At 56.4% G+C, this 19,915-nt stretch overlaps 1 protein-coding gene across 1 annotated transcript; it reads left to right on the plus strand.

Moving 5' to 3' along the window:
- The first annotated feature begins 387 nt into the window (after positions 1 to 387).
- Positions 388 to 18,483, plus strand: HIP1R (huntingtin interacting protein 1 related). The gene is made up of 32 exons (XM_032127607.1): positions 388 to 601; positions 5,217 to 5,280; positions 5,706 to 5,848; positions 6,173 to 6,229; positions 6,484 to 6,564; positions 6,656 to 6,732; positions 7,019 to 7,080; positions 8,198 to 8,338; positions 8,809 to 8,866; positions 8,954 to 9,029; positions 9,226 to 9,363; positions 9,437 to 9,495; positions 9,561 to 9,633; positions 9,976 to 10,159; positions 10,242 to 10,330; positions 10,941 to 11,057; positions 11,506 to 11,607; positions 11,846 to 12,040; positions 12,229 to 12,376; positions 12,658 to 12,744; positions 13,036 to 13,143; positions 13,469 to 13,605; positions 14,180 to 14,290; positions 14,411 to 14,469; positions 14,626 to 14,656; positions 14,776 to 14,838; positions 15,305 to 15,405; positions 16,066 to 16,171; positions 16,863 to 16,986; positions 17,138 to 17,199; positions 17,303 to 17,494; positions 17,585 to 18,483. The coding sequence occupies exons 1-32, from the start codon at positions 509 to 511 to the stop codon at positions 17,588 to 17,590; spliced, it is 3,144 nt and encodes a 1,047-aa protein (XP_031983498.1). The 5' UTR covers positions 388 to 508; the 3' UTR covers positions 17,591 to 18,483.
- The last annotated feature ends 1,432 nt before the right edge of the window (positions 18,484 to 19,915 follow it).

A 19,915-nucleotide genomic window follows, 5' to 3' on the forward strand; every position in this document is an offset into this window, starting at 1 on the left:
CCGGTCATTGACTTTGCTAACGGGAATTGGCGTTGGAGCTCCGGGGCTCAGGATGAGCTGCGCGTGTGTGTGTGCAGGTGCACTGGGAGAGGGGTGAACGCGGGCACTGAGAAGGGACGGCCTTGCGGGCGGTGACCGCCGTTCCTGGTGTTTCCTGAGCTGAGGAATCACCTCGGTGCCTGGTGCCCCGCGGGGGCCGCTAAGAGACGTGTCTCCCGCCCCGTGTCCGTGTCCGTGTCCGTGTCCGTGTCCGTGTCCGTGTCCGTGTCCGTGTCCGTGTCCCCCCGGGGGCTGCGCGGTCCCACCTGCCCGCGGGGGGAGCTGCGCTGCAGTTCCGGGCGCGGCCGCCAGGGGCGCGGCGGTGCGCGGCGCAGTGCGCGGCCGGGAGGGGCGGGGGGCGGGCGGCGCCGGTCGCTCCTGCCCGGAGCGCGGAGCCCCGAGCGCGGGTCCCGGAGCGCGGAGCCCCGAGCGCGGATACCGGATACCGGAGCTCCGAGCGCGGCCCACCATGAACAGCATCAAGAGCGTGCCGGCGCGGGTGCTGAGTCGCCGCGGCGGGCACAGCCTGGAGGCGGAGCGGGAGCAGTTCGACAAGAGCCAGGCAAGGACGGCGGGAGGGGGCGGCGGGGCCGCGGGACCGGCCGCGGTTACGGTGCCGGTTCTTGTCCTGGTCTCGCTCCCGGCTCGGAGAGGGGGCGAGCCGGCCCGTTCCGCGGGGCATCGCCCCGGGGCGCGCTGGGCGCGGGGGCTTCTCGGGCGATGGGATGAGACGGGATGGGGTGCGCGGGTCCCCGCCGGGCTCCGGGGAAGCCCCGGTGGGGCAGCGCGGCCGCCGTCCCTCTGTCCGTCCTCGTGTGCGCCCGTCCGTCCCCGGTGCCGGCGCGGCGCGCGCTCCCCGCCCCCACCTGCGCCGCCGCTTCCTCCCGCCGCGGCCGCGGGACGGTCCCGCGTGGGCACCCGCCCGTCCCGCCGCCCCCGCGCCCGGCACCGCGGCCCCGCCGTGCACCCCCGCGGGCAGCGGGGCCCCGCGCAGGCGGTGTGCCTCCCCCCGCACCTCCCGGGCCTTATCGCAGGTAAACACGGCCGGCAGCACACAGGGAAAGTTTCACGGTGTCGGCGGGAGCGCGGCAGAGCCCGGGGGCTCCGCGGCAGCCCCGCGTCCCCCGCCCCGGGAATGGGCATCTCCGCATCCCTGCTGAGCCCCGGCCCCAACCACACCGGGGACTGTTTGGTCACCGCGGGCATCGGGGTGTTTGGACCCACGGAGGGTGGCAGAGTGGAAACAAAACCCAAATGCGTTTGTGACCCGTCGTGTCCGGCTTGGCCGGGGTGTCCGTAGTCCTGTGGCCCCCACGGGGCGGGCAGTGGTCGGGCACATACGGGGCTGGTGGGAAGTGAAGTACTCAGCGTGGGCAGAGGGATGGGCAGAGGGATGGACGGGCTCGCTGCCGCCCCAGCAAAAATAACAGTGCCCTCCTGCACGCCTCCTCTGACCCCTCTGCTTTTGCGGGCTGTGCACTCATCGCAGATGTTTTTCCCTTTGCCTCTTTACTCTGCTGTTCCTTCCTCAGCCCCTGGCCCCGGAGAGCGCCAGCGAAGGCAGGTGGGAATTTCAGGCCTCGCAGGGTCACGGTGCTGGGTAGGAAACGGAGCTTGCTGGGTTTGGGGAGCAACACGAGCAAACCGGCAATTCCGGTTCCCTCTGGACGCGTCTCCTTCAATCGTCCCACTGGGCACCGCTGATAAATGATCGCGGCGGCAGCGCTGCCCCGTGCGCCAAGGGCTGCCGGTGCCGGCCGGGCAGGAGCGGGGCCCTCCTCCCTCCCGCCCTTCCAGGGCATTTTGGGCACTGGCACTTGTGCTCTGGAAATCCACTCGGTCACAGGGATGCTGTGGGCAGAGACGTGGACAGGGCAAGGAGGTGGTTGCTCTCCATTGGAGCTTTTAGCTGTCTGACCCCAGGCTCACCGGCTGATGGTCACATTCACTGCCCAGACCTGACCTTTCTGCAGCAACTGCTAAAAACTGTCCTAAAGGAGCTTTACACCAATGTGGTTTCCGTAGTGGTGCTTCAGTGAGAGCAGAACTGTTCAGTGTCAGAACGTGGGTATTGATCTGCCTTTTACCTCTAATTATAGCAGCTGCCGAGCCGGCCGCCGATCGCCTCTGTGTCATGGGGGTGCTGGTGCCGTGTCCCCTCCTTGTCTCCGTGTCACAGGGGTGCTGGTGGCACCTCTGCTGTCCAAGGACTCTGTACCACGCTGGAGAGCGATGCTGCAGGAATCCAGAGCCCCATCCCTTTTTCCCCTGTGAGGGCCTGGGTGATGTCTGTGGATACAGAGGGGGGTTGTTGACCCTGCTGTGATCCCAGGTCCTCGTGGGTGATATGAAGGTCACCTGCTTTCCCTGAAAGTGCTTTTTCCATGTCTTATGTCAGGGTGATGTAGATGACCCCCTTGGAGAAGCCGTGTGTGGGAAGTAGGAAATCACCACCCCACAGCAAGCGCTCGCTCGGCAGCCTGGCAGGAGGAAAAACGTGCTCTTTTCTGCTGCCAATTTTTGCTTTTCTTAAACAAAAAGGTTAAAAATCCAGTGAGCTCTGGAACCTGCAGGATTACAGTGTGTGTGACTGCCAAGTGGTGCTTTCCTGGTGTGATTTGGGAAGGAGCAGCGTTAGGAAGGGAACTCTGGAGCAGCCGTTCGTAGCTCAGCTGTTCTGACAGCTCTCGTGCTGCCTGGCCAGCTTGATGTCCTACTGCCAAAAAATCTCTCCTGCTGTGGCATCGTGTTGGGACCCAGCATCCACCTGCCAGGTGGGAATTGTGACCCTTTGGGATGCTGGGGCTCCGGGGAGCCGTGGGCGGGAGGATCAGCCGTAATTAAAAGCAGCCTGGAACGAAAGGGTGGATGTGCTCCTTCATTTGGGCGCTTTGATCCTGGCTTTAGTCACCAGCTTGGTACGTGCAGACTGTGAGCAAAGCATTGGGGCTGCACCCCTGTGGGCTCCCACAGCCCACAGCCGGGCAGGTTTTGGGGTTTGCCCCTCACCCTGGTGCCTGTCAGTGATGGGGAACAGTCCCGGGGTGCATCAAAGTTGTGGCCAGGCTGGTTGTGCACCTGCAGTTACAACCAGGGCCTGCCCATCTCCAGCTGTGCCAGTGGTGTCCCAAGAGGTTGGATCAAGGGCAAGTCTCCCCATTTCGGAGCCATCCTCCACAGCCCAGCTTTGCCAGGCAGCCAGCAGGGATATCCTGACAGCACGTGTGTCCCAGGCTGCAGCATCGCCCCATGCCCATCCCTGGTCCCACCATCCTGTTTTCCTGGATCTCCTGGCCAGCCTGATGTTTGGAGGCGGTGAAAGCACACCTGGGCTGGCAGCCCTGAGGGATTGGCATTGGTTCTGTGCCACCATGGTTTATTTGGGACTGCACTGGACACAGTGTCTCATGGTCGTGCTGTGGGTGGGCTGGGGCTGCCCCCACATGGGTCCAGTCCTTGTGCTGGACATGAAATGGCTCAGTGAAACCTCTGCACTGAATACCGAGGATGAAACCAACCTCTCCAGCAGCTTCTGGGTTGAATTTTGGCTGGTCAGGCTAGCAGTGAGACTAAGGGCAATAAATGCAATAAAACCACCACTGCCAGTGGGAATTACAGCTCTGATTTGGGACAGACCAGCAGGGTCTTCACTGCAAGATGCATTTCCAAACCCTGCCTTGCCTCGGCTTGGTTGCTCCCTGTGATAAACCTTCCCTTCTGTCAGTATCCTGTGCCTTTGGTGCCAGACTGGGAGGTGCTGGCACTCCTGAGCACATCTCCCTGGCCAAGCTGCCATTGAGGGCACAGCCTCTGCCAGCTGCAATCTTTTGGGGGGCTGTGAAGGCACTTGGGGAGAGGCAGCTGTGCTGCAAGTGCCTGTTCCCAGGCACTGGAGCCTCGTTAACCTTTGGGGATAAGAGGATTACAGCAAGTCACCGGCTTAACTCGGCTGGCGCTTCACGGCCCCACATGGCAGGGTAACACCGGGGCTTTGCGGGTGCAGGAAAGGCAAAGCAACCGCTCTGCCCAGCAGCTGGCTCAGCCTTTTGGGACACATTCACTCTCTGGGATGATTCACAGTTTTGTTGCTGTCATGGCCAGTCTGTGGGTGGCTGTTCTAGACTCCTTTGGGGTGGGTTTGGTGCATGGACACCTTTGGCATCGCCCCTTCAGCGTCGGGTTCCTCCTGCATAAGTCAGGAGCACTCGATAACTTGGCATCGGGTTCCTCCTCCTACAGGAAAGCACCTCATTTCAGAGGTGTCCCTGGACAAGCAGCCATGTGGAAGCAGGTGCTTTCCTGGGCAGGTAGATAGGAATTTTATAAGGTTTTAGGGCTGTGGAGCTGCAGGGAGGGACCGAGTTCCTCTTCCGGCACAAGTGCTGGCAGCGGGGCCGCTTCCTGCGTTCCCAGCTGGGACCTTTTTCCTCTGCTCATGACAGAGGGCTCATGGACACAGGCACAGCCCAAGTGCTTCTGCAAGGGTGAAGCAGCTCAGTTGAGTCTGAGGAGGAGGAGGATCCTCATCAAACACAGCAACTTGGATTTGCAGCCCATCAACACATGGGAGATGCAACCGACCCCAGTCTGGGGTCATCTTTTGAAATAAATCCATAATTTAAAGTGTGCTGTGATCAAACAGATCAAAATATAGATAATCCTGCTCTGATAATCACATTGCTCTGAATTTTCGCTCCATCAAGATGGGCATTGAGGCTGCCACTCCCTCCTTGCTTGGGGGCTGCATTTCCCCACGTGCTGTTTGCGCGCAGCAACATCCTCAGAAGAACCCAAACCACTGCCCTGTGGTTCAAAGGCTCCTTGTGATTACACAAACAACCCTGGAATTTGGCATCTCACTGTTGTGCTTTAATGTTCCCCGGGCACGGCGCTGAGTTCAGGCTGCAAAAATGCAAAAATTGGTTTCCTGGGACAGGGACAGCCGGGAGCACCAGCGGCAGTGGTCACATCCTGACAGATCCTGCTGGGGATGGGGGGGTTTAATGGGTGCTTTGTTTGTGGATAAAAAGGCCTATTCTGATGTGTTACAAATGACTTTGAGGTGACAAATGTCTTCTAAAATTTAGGGTATTCCCCAAAGGCACCAGCACTGCATGTCGGGGTAGGTGTGGGGGTCCCACCATGTCTGACAGCCGCTCTCTCCCCTCCTCTTGCAGGCCATCAGCATCAGCAAAGCCATAAACACGCAGGAAGCACCAGTGAAGGAGAAACATGCCCGCCGTATCCTTTCCCTTGGCTCACCAGGACAACACAGAGGAGTTTGGGATGTGGGGATGTCACCCCCTGATGCTGGAGCCACAGGAGATTTGGGAGACAGAGAGATCGATCCACGCAGAGCTGGGCTGGGGGGGTGGCATCACGTAGGTTCATCCATCAGTGAAAAGGCAAACAAGAGCAGCGCAATAAAATTGCATTTCTTTGGCAGTAAAGTGCAGAGGACCCCAGCGTGCCCTTGGCAGGGGGAAGTGCACCCGAAATGATGAATGGGGGTCTTATCTGGGGGCGCAGCATTGTGCTGGTGGTCCCTGTGCTCATGGGGCACCCCGAGCATGTCCTCTTTTCAATGAAAGTTGAACAAGAACAGTCCCCAGCCCAGCCTGTCCCCTGCTCTGTGTGTATCCAGTTGGCCTTGACTGCACTGGAAGGGATCATCCTGGGGACACACCACGAGAAGGGGGCGTTCACCTTCTGGTCCTACGCCATCGGGCTGCCCCTGCCCAGCAGTGCCATCCTCAGCTGGAAGTTCTGCCACGTCCTGCACAAGGTCCTGCGCGACGGCCACCCCAATGTGAGTGTCCCCTCTGCACTGTCCCTCCTGCTTCACCGGCAGGGGGAAATTTTTGGCTCTTGCCAACATCCCTCTGCACAGGGGGTGGGTTCCCTTCCCTACCCCAGCCACCTTTCCCAGGCCATGGGGCACTCTGTGGTCTAGCATCTTTGAAACTTCCCCATGCAAATCCCCGACCTTTGGGTGCCATGGAAAGGCTGGAACTTCTCCCAGAGCTGGACTGGTGTAAGGGGCCAGATCCCTCCTCTTCCTTAGCATCAGGGCAGGCAGGTGCTCACCAGTGCCAGTCCCACTGTGCCACATCCCTCCCTTTTTTGTCCCCAGGTCCTCCAGGACTGCCAGAGGTACCGCAGCAACATCCGAGAGACGGGGGACCTGTGGGTGAGTGGGGCAGAGTGGAGGTTTGTGCCTCCCAGGGGCTTTGGAGGTGGGTGCTGAGGAACATGGTGGGCACAGAGGGGGTGGAGCACTGCCTGAAATCACCATCTGTCTCTGCTCCCTTGGGGTGATGGCTGTGTCCGTGGTGGAGCCATGGTGGTGTCCGTGGCTGGCACAGGTTCACTGGCTCCTGTGGGATCTGCTGGCTCTGGTCACATTGCTCCGGATTCCCCATGTCTCCTCTCGTGTCTCTGCAGGGCCATTTGCACGACAGGTACGGGCAGCTGGTGAACATCTACACACGGCTCCTGCTCACCAAGATCTCCTTCCACGTCAAGGTGAGACCCTCTGCACCACTGTAACGAGGGGATGTGCCACACCAGCAAAAATAGCAGCAGCAACTGATGGCTTCTTCTTCCTTTTCCAAAGCATCCCGAGTTCCCCCCGGGCCTCGAAGTGTCGGATGAGGTGTTGGAAAAGACTGCAGGGACGGATGTGAACAACATGTGAGTGTCTTGGCAGGGCCACCTGCTCTGTGACACCCAGCTGGCAGCGTCCTGCTAATGAAACCACTCCAGGATGGGGCAGCCACCGGGATTTTGTGAATTGTTTGGATGGTGCCTGATTCCTCCTGCATCCACAGAGCGCTGTGGTGTGTAAATGCAGGGAGAAAAAGCCCCAAACTCTTGTCAGTCAGAGCCCTTGCCATTGTGAGGACTCCCAATGAACACGAGCAGCTGGAGCAAAGACATCTCTGCTGTCAAGTGATGGAGTTTTGGTTTATTTTGGCAGCTTCCAGCTGACGGTCGAGCTGTTTGACTACCTGGACTGTGAGCTGAAGCTGTCGGAGTCAGGTGAGGAGGTGGCAGGGGCAGGTCCCTCCCACTCGCCCTGGGGCTCTTGAGCAATAGTTTCGCTCTTTGGTCCGGAATGGAGTTCCGGGAGGCTGAGGTTGGAGGCTCAGGTCCCTCCTCCTCCCGTGAGATTTCGGAGGCCAAGGTTGGAGGCTCAGGTCCTTCCTCCTCCTCCTCCTCCCGTGAGATTTCGGAGGTGGTTTCTCAGCTGGATTCCCCTGTTGAAGCTGTGTAGAGGCAGTTGTAAGAAAATATGTAGGGGATGTGGCTGCTTTGAGCCCACCTGAGCAAGGCAGAGTGTTGTTTTCAGAGCAGAGCTGCTCTGAAATACGTTTTTATTTTTTTTTTGGTACAACCACGTTAATCGTATGCATTACACAAATCCTTTCTGTCCCCCTGAAGCAGAGGAAGGGGCTGTACTTCTTTTTAAAGACTCATTTCCCCTGTTGAAATGCCTCTGGGGAGGGCTGGAGACCCCTGCTCATGTCTCTCACCTCCATAGGAATTTTTAGATGGCTCAGAGAGGTGGTGGATTCTTCCTCTGTCGAGAGTCGGGAACACGGAGCTGCCCTGGAAAACGGGGCACAGCGGGAGCGACCATGCTCCCGGCTCCCGACAGCCTCCTGCTTCTCCTCCTGACCCAGTTATACAGAGAATTTATATTCATAAATACTTTAAAGCTGAGCGGGGAAGAAGCAGGGGTGGATATGCTGCCTGGATCCCTGCCAAGGGAAGGGATCTGTTTCCGAGCAGGGGCAGGCGAGGCTGCGCTGCCGCCGGGCTCGTCCCCTGCCCTGGGATCCTCTCCCAGATCCTTGCATGATTAAACAGAATGGAACAAAACCTCTCCGTTTCCCCAGCTGTGTCGTGCAGCAGCAGCTCCAGGGCAGCGTCCTGGGGTTAAATCTCTCCTTTTTGGGGTTGGGGTATCCATGGCAGACCTGAGCACCCCTTCTCTCTGCCAGCATGGTCCCTTTGGGTGTTTTTGCTGCTCAGAGTGGGGTTGTCTCAGGTTAGGGCAGCAGCCCTGGCATTTCCCCGTGTCCCACATCCACCGTGGTTAATGATCAAGCGGCGTCCTGGGCGCGGGCAGCTCTGCAAACACGGCTCCCCTCAGTTTTCAGGCAGCTCAACACCTCGATGGCCGTGTCGCAGATGTCGGCGGTGCAGTGCCGCCTGGCCCCCCTCATCCAGGTCATCCAGGACTGCAGCCACCTCTACCACTACGCCGTCAAGTTAATGTTCAAGCTGCACTCCTGTGAGTCCTGGGGATGTGCTCCGTGCTGGTGTTGTCCCAGGGTGGGCTTCTGCACGTGGGGATGAGGCTGGTGTGGATTGAGGCATCCATCGCCATGTCCCTGTATCCCAGCTGGGCTCTGGGGGCCTGCTCCATCCCACACAGACATTCCAGATAAAGGAATTAGAAGCACGTGTCCTTGATTAATTCAAACCCACAGTGCCCTGGCCTGCCAGCCCCCTGCATGGGATCACTGGGCAGTACAGTGCCAGCGGCCTCGTGTGGGTATTTTGGAGTTCCCACACCCACATCTCCCTGTGCCCCATCCCTGGTCCCTGTGCTGGGGATGGGAATCCCCCACTCCCATCCTGACCCCTCACATCCCACTCCCTCCTGGCTTTTACCCCGCTGGCTTTTGCAGAGGAGGGGTCTGGGTGCATGTGAACACACGTGCAGTGCCTGATCAGTCACAGCTGTCCCTCCTCACCCAGGTCTGCCGGCCGACACCCTGCAGGGCCACCGGGACCGCTTCCACGAGCAGTTCCGCAGGTAACCGGGTCCCAGCTGGGGAAGTGGGGTCCCCTCCCTCCTGCCAAGCCCCATCTCATTTCCCCTTTGTTTTTCTGTCCTCTCCAGCCTCAAAAACTTCTTTAAGAAGGCGTCCGACATGCTGTATTTCAAGCGGCTCATCCAGATCCCTCGGCTGCCGGAGGTATGGCAGGATTTGGTGTGGTGCTCTGCAGAGCTTGTGGGTGCCCCCATGGATAGGTTTGGGGTCTGGGGACACTGCAGAGGGACCCTCTGGCCCTGTCAGCAGCACAGGGGTGGCTCCCTCCCTTCCCTTGGCGCTCTGCCTGCTGCGGTTCCTGAACGCCCTGCAAGGCTGCAACAGCTTCTTGTCCCCACAGAGCCCCCCAAACTTCCTGCGGGCGTCCGCGCTGGCCGAGCACGTGAAGCCGGTGGTCGTCATCCCCGAGGAAGCCCCCGAGGATGAGGAGCCAGAGAACCTCATTGAGATCAGCACAACTTCCACCACGGAGCCGCAGGTGGGGGCCCGGGGCTGGGATGGGGTCAGGCTCCTGTGTCCTGGCTCAGCTCAGCACCCTCTGTCCTCCCCAGATCACCTCGGACCTGTTTGAGCAAACCTTCGGGCCACCCAACGGCGTTTGGGATGACAGGTATGGGGGGGCCAGCAGGGGCGAGGGGCCGCTGCCATGTGGGATCAACCTGCCTTTGTCCACAGGGATGCACAGATCGAGAGCCTGAAGAAGGAGGTGGACACGCTCCGTGCAGAGATGGAGAAGATTAAACTGGAGGTAAAGGCTGGCTGGGGAGCAGCTGAGGTGGGAGAATGGGGGTGGGTTTTGGTGCCGTGGTGTGGAAATCCTGAGGGGATGCAGCAGGAGTGGGGCCCTGACATCCAGTGCTGTGTTTTGGGACCTCTCCCAGTGCCACGATGTGACTCCTGATGGGGTGGAGGCATGTGAGACCTGTCCCTTGCTGTCCTGACCTTATCAACAGGGACAGGTTGACTGCAGGGGTAAAGGGGAGAGCTTTCCTGTGCATCCCACAGCTGCTTTGCCCAAATTGCAGTGGGGCACCTGGACAGGGTTGTTGGGGAGGGTAGGGCTGTGCTCCAGTGCCCGGTGACCCCGCAGGCGCAGCGCTACATCACCCAGCTCAAGGCACAGGTGAACAGCCTGGAGGGAGAAGTGGAGGAGCAGCGCAAGCAGAAGCAGAAGGCGCTGGTGGACAACGAGCAGCTGCGGGATGAGCTGGAGAGGCTGCAGAGGGTGAAGCAGGACAGTGACAGGTCGCAGCGACTCTGCGCCGAGGCTGAGAGTAGGTGCCCTGCGGAGCCCTGCGGAGCCCGGGGGATGTGGCCGCCCTCGCTGCGGCCACTGAGGGTCTCTCACCCCTGCAGAGAAAGCCAACGCCACCGAGATCCGCTACACGAAGCTGAAGGAGAAGCACAGCGAGCTCATCAACACCCACGCTGAGCTCCTGAGGAAGGTAACGCTGCTGCCTGTGCAGGCGGGCACTGACACTGAGGGCAGCGTCCCCGGATTAAATCCCTCCCTTTTGGGGTTGGGGTATCCAAGGCAGAGCTGAGCACCTTTTCCCTCTTCCATCATAGTCCCTTTGGGTGGTTTTGTTGCTGGTTTTTGGTCTGTTTTGCTGTTGTTTGGTCTGTTTCTGCTGGTTTCTGTGGCAGTGTAGCCAGTGGGACATCGCTTGTACCAGCAGTCATGGGATGCTTGGCTCTAATCCTGGAAAGGGGCTCTCAAGGGGTACACTGGTGATGGGGATCCTGTGTCTCAGTTGTGCCACTCACCTGTTTTGTTTTTTGCTTTGGGTGTTTTGGTCTTGTTTTTGTCCCTTTGTCCCTCTGCAACCACGGGTATGGCTCGTGCCTGCCCAGTTCCCCTGTGTTGGTTCCATCGCCCTCTGAGCACCGGGCAGGGGGCACCCCTTGAATCCTTGTCCACTGGCAGCCTACCCTTTGGGTGGTGTGAGAAAAGCATCTTGGAATTATCTCCTGAGCCAGAATTTGGTTGGAATGAGTGTGGGGACGGTGAGGGTCCCCCTTGGAATGCCTGGTGAGCCCTGTGTCCCACCACAGAATGCTGACACCGCCAAGCAGCTGACGGTCACGCAGCAGAGCCAGGAGGAGGTGGCACGTGTCAAGGAGCAGCTGGCATTTCAGGTGGAGCAGGTCAAGCGAGAGGCCGAGATGAAGGTGAGCTCCAGATCCTTCGCTGCCAGCACTGAGCCCTCCCCAGCCTGGGAAAAGCAGTGGCTGGGCACAATTTGGGTGCAAGGGGAAGGGGTTGTTGTTGATGTCAGGCCCTAATCCAAGGAAGAGTTGCCCTGGCTCCTCAGGAAGGTGTTAATATATTCTTCACTTCCTCTTGCCCAAATCTGCCTTTTCTTCCCCCAAGAAAATGCCACAATGCAAATCGGTGGGTTTGAGCGCTTTCATTCTCCGGGGCTCAAGCTGGGGGCTGCTCCAAAATTCCTGGTGTGGGAAAAGGAGCCCTTCCAGGAGACGCCCCCTGCCCAAGACCCCAGAACCCTCTCCCTGCAAAATATGGCTGGGTTCATTCCCTCCATCCTGCTGTGTGCCAGTGCTAAGCGGGGCCAGGGCATGGCAGGGGCTGAGCCCTGGGCACGGGGTGTGGTTGCAGCTGGAGGACCAGAGCGTGCAGATGGAGCAGCTGCGGCAGGAGCTGGACGCCCGCCGGGAGGAGCTGGAGCAGGCGCAGCGCTCGCTCAGCCACGCCAAGCAGGTACGGGGTGGGAGGGGCAGCACGAGCTCAGGCCCCCATCAAACCCTGTCACAGGGTGATGGACCTGCCACCACTGCTGAGCCAGAGGTTCAACAGCAGCCCGAGGAGCTGTCGCAGGGCTGAGCATGGGCCCAGCCCATCAGCGTCACGAGCTGGGCATGTCCGGCGCTCCCCCCGCGTGTCTGTTGGGCTCACAGCAGTGACAGGGGTGTGACAGGGTGTCCTGGCCCCACGGCAGGCAGGTGTGGAGCTCAGCGCCCAGGTGGATGCTCTGCACGCAGAGAAGGAGGTGCTGAGGCGGTCGGTGAGCGAGAAGGAGTGTGAGCTGCTGTCCACGCGTGGCCTCGTCGAGGAGAAGGAGCTGCAGCTGAGCCAGGAGGCAGACAAGGCCACGAGGGAGATCCGAGAGCTCCAGGGCAGGCTCCTGGAGAAGGTACAGTGCTGTGTGAAGATGTGTGAGGTGTTTGGGGGATGCTGGCCGATGTAGCCAATGGGATATCAGTGCACCAGCAGTCATGGGGTGGTTGGGTCTAACCCTGGAAAGGGGCTCTCGAGAGATATGCTGCTGTTGGGGATCCTGTGTTGTAGTCGTGCCACTCACCTGTTGCTCCTGCCTCACAGAGCAACCAGGAGCAGAGCCTGCAGCAGAAGCTGCTGGAGGAGCAGTTTGGAGTCCTGCAGCAGACGGTGCGGGAAGCCCAGGGCATCCTCCGTGATGCCATGGCCAAGCTGGATGACCCCCTGCACCTCCGCTGCACCAGCTCCCCAGGTATGTCCTGCTCATTCAGGGGGCTGAAACACGCTGTGCCTTCTCCCTCCTGGACAGATAACGTTGCATCTCAGCTCTCCCATGGCATTTTTTCCATCATAGCCGAGGCAGTTGGGGTCGGACTTCCCAGGATGAATTTTTAGCTCTCATCTCCAGCACTACTTTGCTCAGATTTTAGCGCCATTCCCCAGCCAGGGATACACTTCCACTCAGTGGTGCCTCATGGTGCAGACACCCACCAGCATGGCCGTGCTGATGAGACGCAACGCAATTCCTTGCAGATTACCTGCTGAGCCGGGCGCAGGCGGCACTGGAGTCCACGGATGCCCTGGAGAAGGGGCACGCGCAGTACGTGGCCTCCATGGCAGGTACCTGGGGCTGGGGACCGGCGGCATTGCTCCCAGCTTGCTCGTGTTTCCGTGCATCCAGCAGCCCCCGGCGGCTCCGGGGCCATCGGCAAGCGGCAATGCCCTGGTGGCAGAGGGACACAGACGGGGCTGGGGGCTTCCCGTGGGCTCGTTCAAGCTGGAGGGGTCAATCCCAACATCTCTGAGTCTTGTACTGATCCTTGAGTGCCTTTGAGGACGGGCTACAGCCCCCAGGACCTGGCAGGGGGTGCCCTGGGCTGGCAGCTCCTGACCCTGTGCTGTCTGTGGCAGATGCTGCAGGGCTGGTGGGGGCTCTGGCCCTCTTCGCACACCTGACGGCCGACACCATCGTCAACGGCAGCGCCACGTCCCACCTGGCCCCCACGGACCACGCTGACCGTGAGTGCAGGGATGCAGCGTGTGTTGAGGGGGATTTTTCCTCATGGAGCTTTTCTTTAGGGAGGCCATGCCAAAGCCCTCTCTGCCAGGAGCAGATTTTACCGAGGGCAGCACATTCCCCATGCTCCCCTTCCTGACATTCCCTGCCCTCTAGTGCCCCTCCCTGGGCCAGGAACATCACATTGCTCCTGGAAACTCGCTTGTAATCTAGAAGAAATTTTCTGGATGCTGTGGATGAGGGGAGGAGGAAGATGAGGGTGGCAGGGCTGGGATGAAGGGACTCCTTGCCCAGCCAGGGGCTGGCACCAAGCCATGCTCTCCGCAGGGCTTACGGAGACGTGTCGGGACTGTGGCCAGCGGAGCCTGGAGTACCTGGACGAGCTGAAGGACAGGCAGAGGCTGAGCCATGCCGAGCTGGGGGACGTGCGGCGGGCGCTGCGAGGGGTCCTGCAGCTGGCCCAGGTAGGAGATGGAGCCCAGCACAGCCACCTTCCCACTCGTGGCTGGCAGGGTGGGTCACAGGGAACACTTTGGAATGGTTTGTCCCCCATACCCACAAATTCCGGTGCTTTCCTTGAGCCATCTCAGCTTCTGAGCACCGAGACCCATCCTGGTGGTGCACAGAGCTGGTTGCCCTCAGATCAGCTGAAGTCTTTCAGCCCAGTAACCCCTGTGGAATGAAACTTCCCAGCTGTCGGTATTTTAGCTCGTGAAGCCCCTATTAGTGTTTTCCTTTGCACCACTCCTCAGTTCAGCTCTCCAGAGCCCTCTGGAGCAGAAGCTGCTCCTGTGATGGAGTTTTGTCACCTTGATTTGGGGCATTTCTTACCTCTGAGGTCCCTGTGCCATGTTTGCTTCAAGTTGGTGCCTTCACCTTTGTAGGCTGCAGAATGCTGCTGCTGCAACTTTAATTATTGCGGGGGGGGGGGGGTGTCAGGAAAGCAATTGGATACCTTGGTTTGTAGTTATTCCTTATGAATATTCCCTTCTGTCCCTCTGCCTAAAACCTCTTGGTGCCTGCTGCCACCCCTGGCAGGAGCTGAGACCCAAGAGCTTGGACATCAAGCAGGAGGAGCTGGGGGACATGGTTGAGAAGGAGATGGCCTCCACCTCGGAGGCAATTGAGGATGCTGTCAGGAGGATAGAGGTGAGACAGAGCTGCAGGATGGGTCATTCTGGGGCCTTGGGGCAGCAGAGTGTCCATCACTCCTCCACCCTTCTCGCCCCAACGTGGCATCCAACCCCTTCCCCTTGTGTTTCCCAACAGGAGATGATGAGCCAGGCCAGGAACGAGAGCTCTGGGGTTAAGCTGGAAGTGAACGAGCGGTGAGTTTTGGGGAGGGGTGTGTGGCAGGTCTGTGCCCCATGCCCTGCTGGAGTGTGCTCTGCTCCAAAACAGGCTGTTTGGTCTTGAAAAAAGACCCATTTTCTGAGGCCAAAGCTTCCCTGAATGCTGAACACTTTTCTCTTGCTTCCCTCCAGGATTCTGAACTCCTGCACGGATCTAATGAAGGTCAGTGCTGCAGAAACCCACCTGGGGTGCACAAAACTGTAACTTCCAACCATCAGCAGCATCAATCCTCCTCTATAAGACCCCCATCAAACCCTAAAACCTGTTTTCCTTCATTCCAGGCTATTAGACTTCTTGTAACAACATCTACAAACCTCCAGAAGGAGATAGTAGAAAGTGGCCGGGTAAGTCCTGCCTTGCACTCATCTTTCTTGTGCTGACATCAAATACAGGAGAATTTCCCCTAAATTGCAGAAACACTCTGGATTTCATGGTTTCCCATGTTAGCAGTGCTCTGGCAGTACCAGCTGCTGGACATGGGCTGCTCAGCCCTGTGCTCTCTGCACAAATCACTGTCACCCTTGCAAAGCCTTGTCCATCTAAAGATGATGGCCCAAACTTGAGTGTTTTAAACCAAACCCAGCCCAAATTTGCAGGCTTGGGGCTCCAGTGTTGGTTTTCTTGATAATTATTTAAGCAGGTCAGTAAGAACAGCATGAAGAGCACAGGAATGCTGTCGCTCCCTTGATTTATGACTTTCTATATGAATTTATATATTGTTGCACTTCCTAGGGATATTTTACATGGATTTATATGTTGTTGGATATTAGGCACAAGTTAATCCAGGCCATAATATTCTCGTAACAACAGGGGGCAGCAACAACTCAGGAGTTTTACGCCAAGAACTCGCGCTGGACCGAAGGGCTGATCTCTGCCTCCAAGGCCGTGGGCTGGGGAGCCACACAGCTCGTGTAGGTACCCCCAGAGTGGGAGCTTCCCCGGGGACACAGCACACCCAGGGCTGGCTCACGCTTCCCTGTCACCCAGTCATCCAAAGTGTCCCACTGCTGAGGCATCACAGAGCATCATTGCTAATTCCTTACGGAGATCTTTGCTGACTTTTTATGGACCCTCAGTTTGGGTCATTGCTAATTCCTCACGGAGCATCACAGCCCAGGTTGAACCACAGGGTCACCCAGCTAGGGATGGCAGTTCCTCCCTGTCTGCAAAATGGGAAATCAAATCCCCCCTGTCCTGGCTCCTGCTCAGATGGTTGTGGATGGGGTGGTTGGCATCGGGGCAGGGCGTTCCCTGTGCCAATGCAGGAAATATGGGGGGATCTTTTGAGAAAAGCTTTAAAAAGCTCATCCATTATGGAAACAAAATCCTGTCTCTGTCCAAATCACCCGGATCATGGCTTTGAATAATTGCTTTGTATGTGAGCTTTAATAACAGTTGGACTCAAAGATCTTAGAGATCTTTTCCAACTTTAATGATTCCATGATTCTGTAATTGCAAAGCTGCTGGATCCAGCTGCTGATTTCTGAGGGTATTAGCAGGAGATGAATAATTTGCACTTGCTCTGTCGTGCACAGTCTCTGACACAATCTCCCCTCCGACCCCCAACGCAGGGAGTCTGCGGACAGGGTTGTCCTGCACACAGGGAAATACGAGGAACTGATCGTCTGCTCCCATGAAATCGCTGCCAGCACAGCCCAGCTGGTGGCTGCCTCCAAGGTGGGTGTCCAGCAGGATCCTCTGGATGTCTCCTCATTCTGTCCCACAGTGTTCCCATCCTGTCTGCCAGTCCTGCAGCCTTCCCAGAGCAGGGAGAAGGGAACCTCTTGCAGTTTTCCAGTCAGTCTAGGCTTTTAATCCATGTGTTCATATTCCCTCACCTGAGGCTTGCCTTGGAAATGAAGATGTGTAAATCCTCCTGTCAAGCTGGTTATGTAAAGAAAATGTTAATACCTAACAAGAAATCCAAAAAAGCAGCTGCAGAATTGAGGATGGTGGACTTTGGTCCTTGCTGCCTTTCCTGTTGGTGTGGGTGGAAGTGAGGGGTGGAGGTTTCAGTGAGCACACAGGGATGCAGGTGCAGGGGGATGGGGATCCATACGGATTTTTACAGCAGATGGTTTTGAAATTAAGAGGATGGTTAAAAAAACAGAGCTGTGTCTTCACTGAGTGCTTGGCTCAGGTGGGAGCAGAGCTGGTTTTGTGCCCTAGGGCTGAAGGGCTTTGTAGGGATCACCTTGTCTGGCCGTGATGGGATCACTGAGGATAAACCTTCCCATCTGTCCATCCATCCATTCTTTCCACGCCCAGGTTTTCGTGCCCAAAAGCTCTTTGCGTCTGCCTGGGGCTCCCGGGAGCTCCATGGGGGGTTTATGGTGGGCACCCACAGCCGTCCCTGTGCTCGTTGCAGGTGAAGGCCGAGAAGAGCAGCAGGAACCTGGCCAAGCTCCAGGAGTGCTCACGCAACGTCAATGAGATGGCAGCAAATGTGGTGGCTTCCACAAAGTCAGGCCAAGAGCAGATAGAGGAGAAAGGTGAGGTTTTTGCAAGGAAAAGGTAGAAAAACCCACTCCAAATCCCTTTCCAGCCTGGGGAACACCCCGAGGTGTCCATCCAGCTCTGTTCTGGCATGTGAGTGTCCTCTGTGAGGGGTGCACTCAGTAGAGACCCTGCTTTCCTTCTCAGACACCATGGACTTCTCAGGCATGTCCCTGATCAAGCTGAAGAAGGAAGAGATGGAAACACAGGTATGGCCACGAGGTGGATTCGGTGCGGCTGCGAACAGACCCAGACCCGCACTGGGGGTCCCTCTGCCCCCAGCACAGGTCCCAGGATGGTTTTTGGGTGCAGGTGAAGGTGCTGGAGCTGGAGAAGCGGCTGGAGGGCGAGCGGGTGCGGCTGGGCGAGCTGAGGAAGCAGCACTACGTCCTGGCCGGGGGCTGCGAGGACGCGCCGGAGGACGGGGAGGCCAAGCCGGCGCCGGCACCGCGACGAGGCATCCTCAAGAAACCCCCCATTGCCCAGAAACCCGGCCTAGCAGAGGTGGGGCCCGGGTGGGGGGGTGCAAACAGAGCAGGGGGGATGTTCTGGGCACGAGTTCTGATATTTGGCTTTGTCCCCCTCTCGTTGCAGCCCTAGCGAGGCCCCGGCCCCGGGAAGGGCTGGCGGAGGCCCCACACATCACGTTGCCTTTGCGCTGCTGTGCCTTCAAGCGCGGGGTCTCCTCACTGCCCGGCCTGGAAAAAAAGTCCCAAACTGGATATTTTTTAAGGAATATATTTTATTTTTTGTTTTCCTTTTTTCTGAACTGTAGAGCAGCAGGGCTCCTGTGCTCCCCGGGCAGCGCTGAGTGCTCTCCTCCTCTTTCTTCTCTTCCTCCTCCTTCTTCTCTTCCTCCTCCTTTTTCCTCCTCCTCCTCGCCTGCCAACCGGCTCTCCCGGTTTAATTTAATTTGGGGTTCGTTTGGGTTATTATTTTTTTTAAGGACTTTATCAGCACTAGAAGTTTTCAGTAAATGTAGCTCTACTGTACTGCTCAAACCCTTTTCAAGAACTGTGAACTGGTTTTACAGTAGGAAACTGGTGGGCTTTTCTTGCAACCATTTTTTTAAATTCCCCTTTTTCCAGCCTGAGGAATATTTGACTTCATTTTGGCGTGGGATCAGCCCTCAGCAGGAAGGGAAACGTTCACCTTCCCCAGCACGTGGAGCAGGGCTTTTGTAAGGGAAAAGCAGTTACTGACACACACTGGCAATAAGGATACAAACGTTTTTATTTTTTTTTTTCCTTTTCTATTTTTTATTACTACAGCAATGTCAAGGGATCAGTTGCATTACATTTTATATTTAAGATAATTAGCAGAATTAAATCTAACCGTGGCCTAAGGGAGCCGGGGGCTAGAGAAGTCTTCAGCAATAAGGAATTGCTGATGTGGAGAGATGTGGGGGGCAGAATCAAAATCCTGTCAGCTGTGTCTTCCCTTGGAGCAACTACCAGGATGTAGATTATTAAAGGAGCAATATTTAAAATATATTTGTGTTGCTTTGTTGTTCAGGAGGGGGTTGATGGCAGGGCCAGGGCCATGACAGGGGGTCTGTTGGTTGCAGCAAAGTGACCCTGAGCTGTGGGGCAGAGGGAGGCAGTAAATTAGCTAACTGTGCATAAATATATCTATATACACATAAATCTATATAGAGAGAGTCCTCTCTATGTATGTGTAGCCTTATGTATCTATGGCTTGCTTGTGCCTATATATATATATATATGCATTTTTGCATATTTTATATACCTATACTGTTATGCACTATATTTATACACAATATAAATAAAAATTAATAATTATATATATAATTATATTATTATAGATGTAGGTTATATAGGTAATATATAATAGTACAGATTATGTACATGTTGCATATATTTTTATATATCTATTATATGTAATAAATTATAGATAGATAATTAATAGGCAGCTGTATATGATACCTAATATCATAAGACTGAAGCAGAGTTCAGCATGACAGGGTGACCACAGGTGCCTTGTGTTTAAGTGGAGATTTGTGAGGGTCCTTTTCATGTTCAATTAACATTTTCATCCCATCCCTTGTTACCCTCAGACCCAGTTACAATCAAACTTCATAAAAGCCACAGTAAAACCCAGGGCTTTCTGCCTCTGTGACTGACAAGAGGCTATAAAGCAGTTAACTAGAATTACTAGTGGCTGTATCTCAGGTAAACACTTTTATAAGGTATTTCATTATTTATTTTAGTTATGTAGCAGTCTCGTGGTGGCCGAAGCTTTCATCACAAAACTGACTTTACAGGTTTATGGGCAGTTACACAAGTGCCAGTGCTTGTTTCCCAGCTCGTATGGCCAAAGTGCATTCCCCAGTGAAGGGCTCAGGTGTTATCCTGGTGCTGCCGGGCGAGGCGAGCAGCTGCTCTGATCCTGCAGGTTCTGCTGAGATCAGCGTGGAGGTTTATTCCCTGCTCAGCCTTTCCATGAGCCCTGGGAGAGGGTTACACAGCCGTGTCCCTCGGGTGACTGCTGTCACATCAAGTGACAATGACACAGCAGTGACAGGGGCCAGCTCCCTGCTGAGTTTCGTTTCTTTCAGAGCCCTTTTCTCTTAAGGAAGTGCTTTCTAGAGTAGCTCAAGGTCTATTTATAGATGGTGATAAAGATATATTTGCTGGGAGACTGATGTCATCCAACCACTCACACCATCACATTTCATCACGGAAATACTGATTAATTGAGAATGCAAACTTTTAAACTCTCACTACCCTAAGTCTAGCCACAGCCCTACTTAAAATTTAAAGGATTTGTTATATTTAAAGAATTTAAAAATAAAATGTGGCTTTGAGATTGATGCCGTGGCCAAATGTAACTTGTTTACCCTCACTGCTGTCACACCGTGATTTACTTAAAACCATCCAGGCCAGGATAATCAAAAGTATCAAA

This window comes from Corvus moneduloides, chromosome 18 (assembly GCF_009650955.1).
Source record: "Corvus moneduloides isolate bCorMon1 chromosome 18, bCorMon1.pri, whole genome shotgun sequence".
Taxonomy (NCBI): domain Eukaryota; kingdom Metazoa; phylum Chordata; class Aves; order Passeriformes; family Corvidae; genus Corvus; species Corvus moneduloides.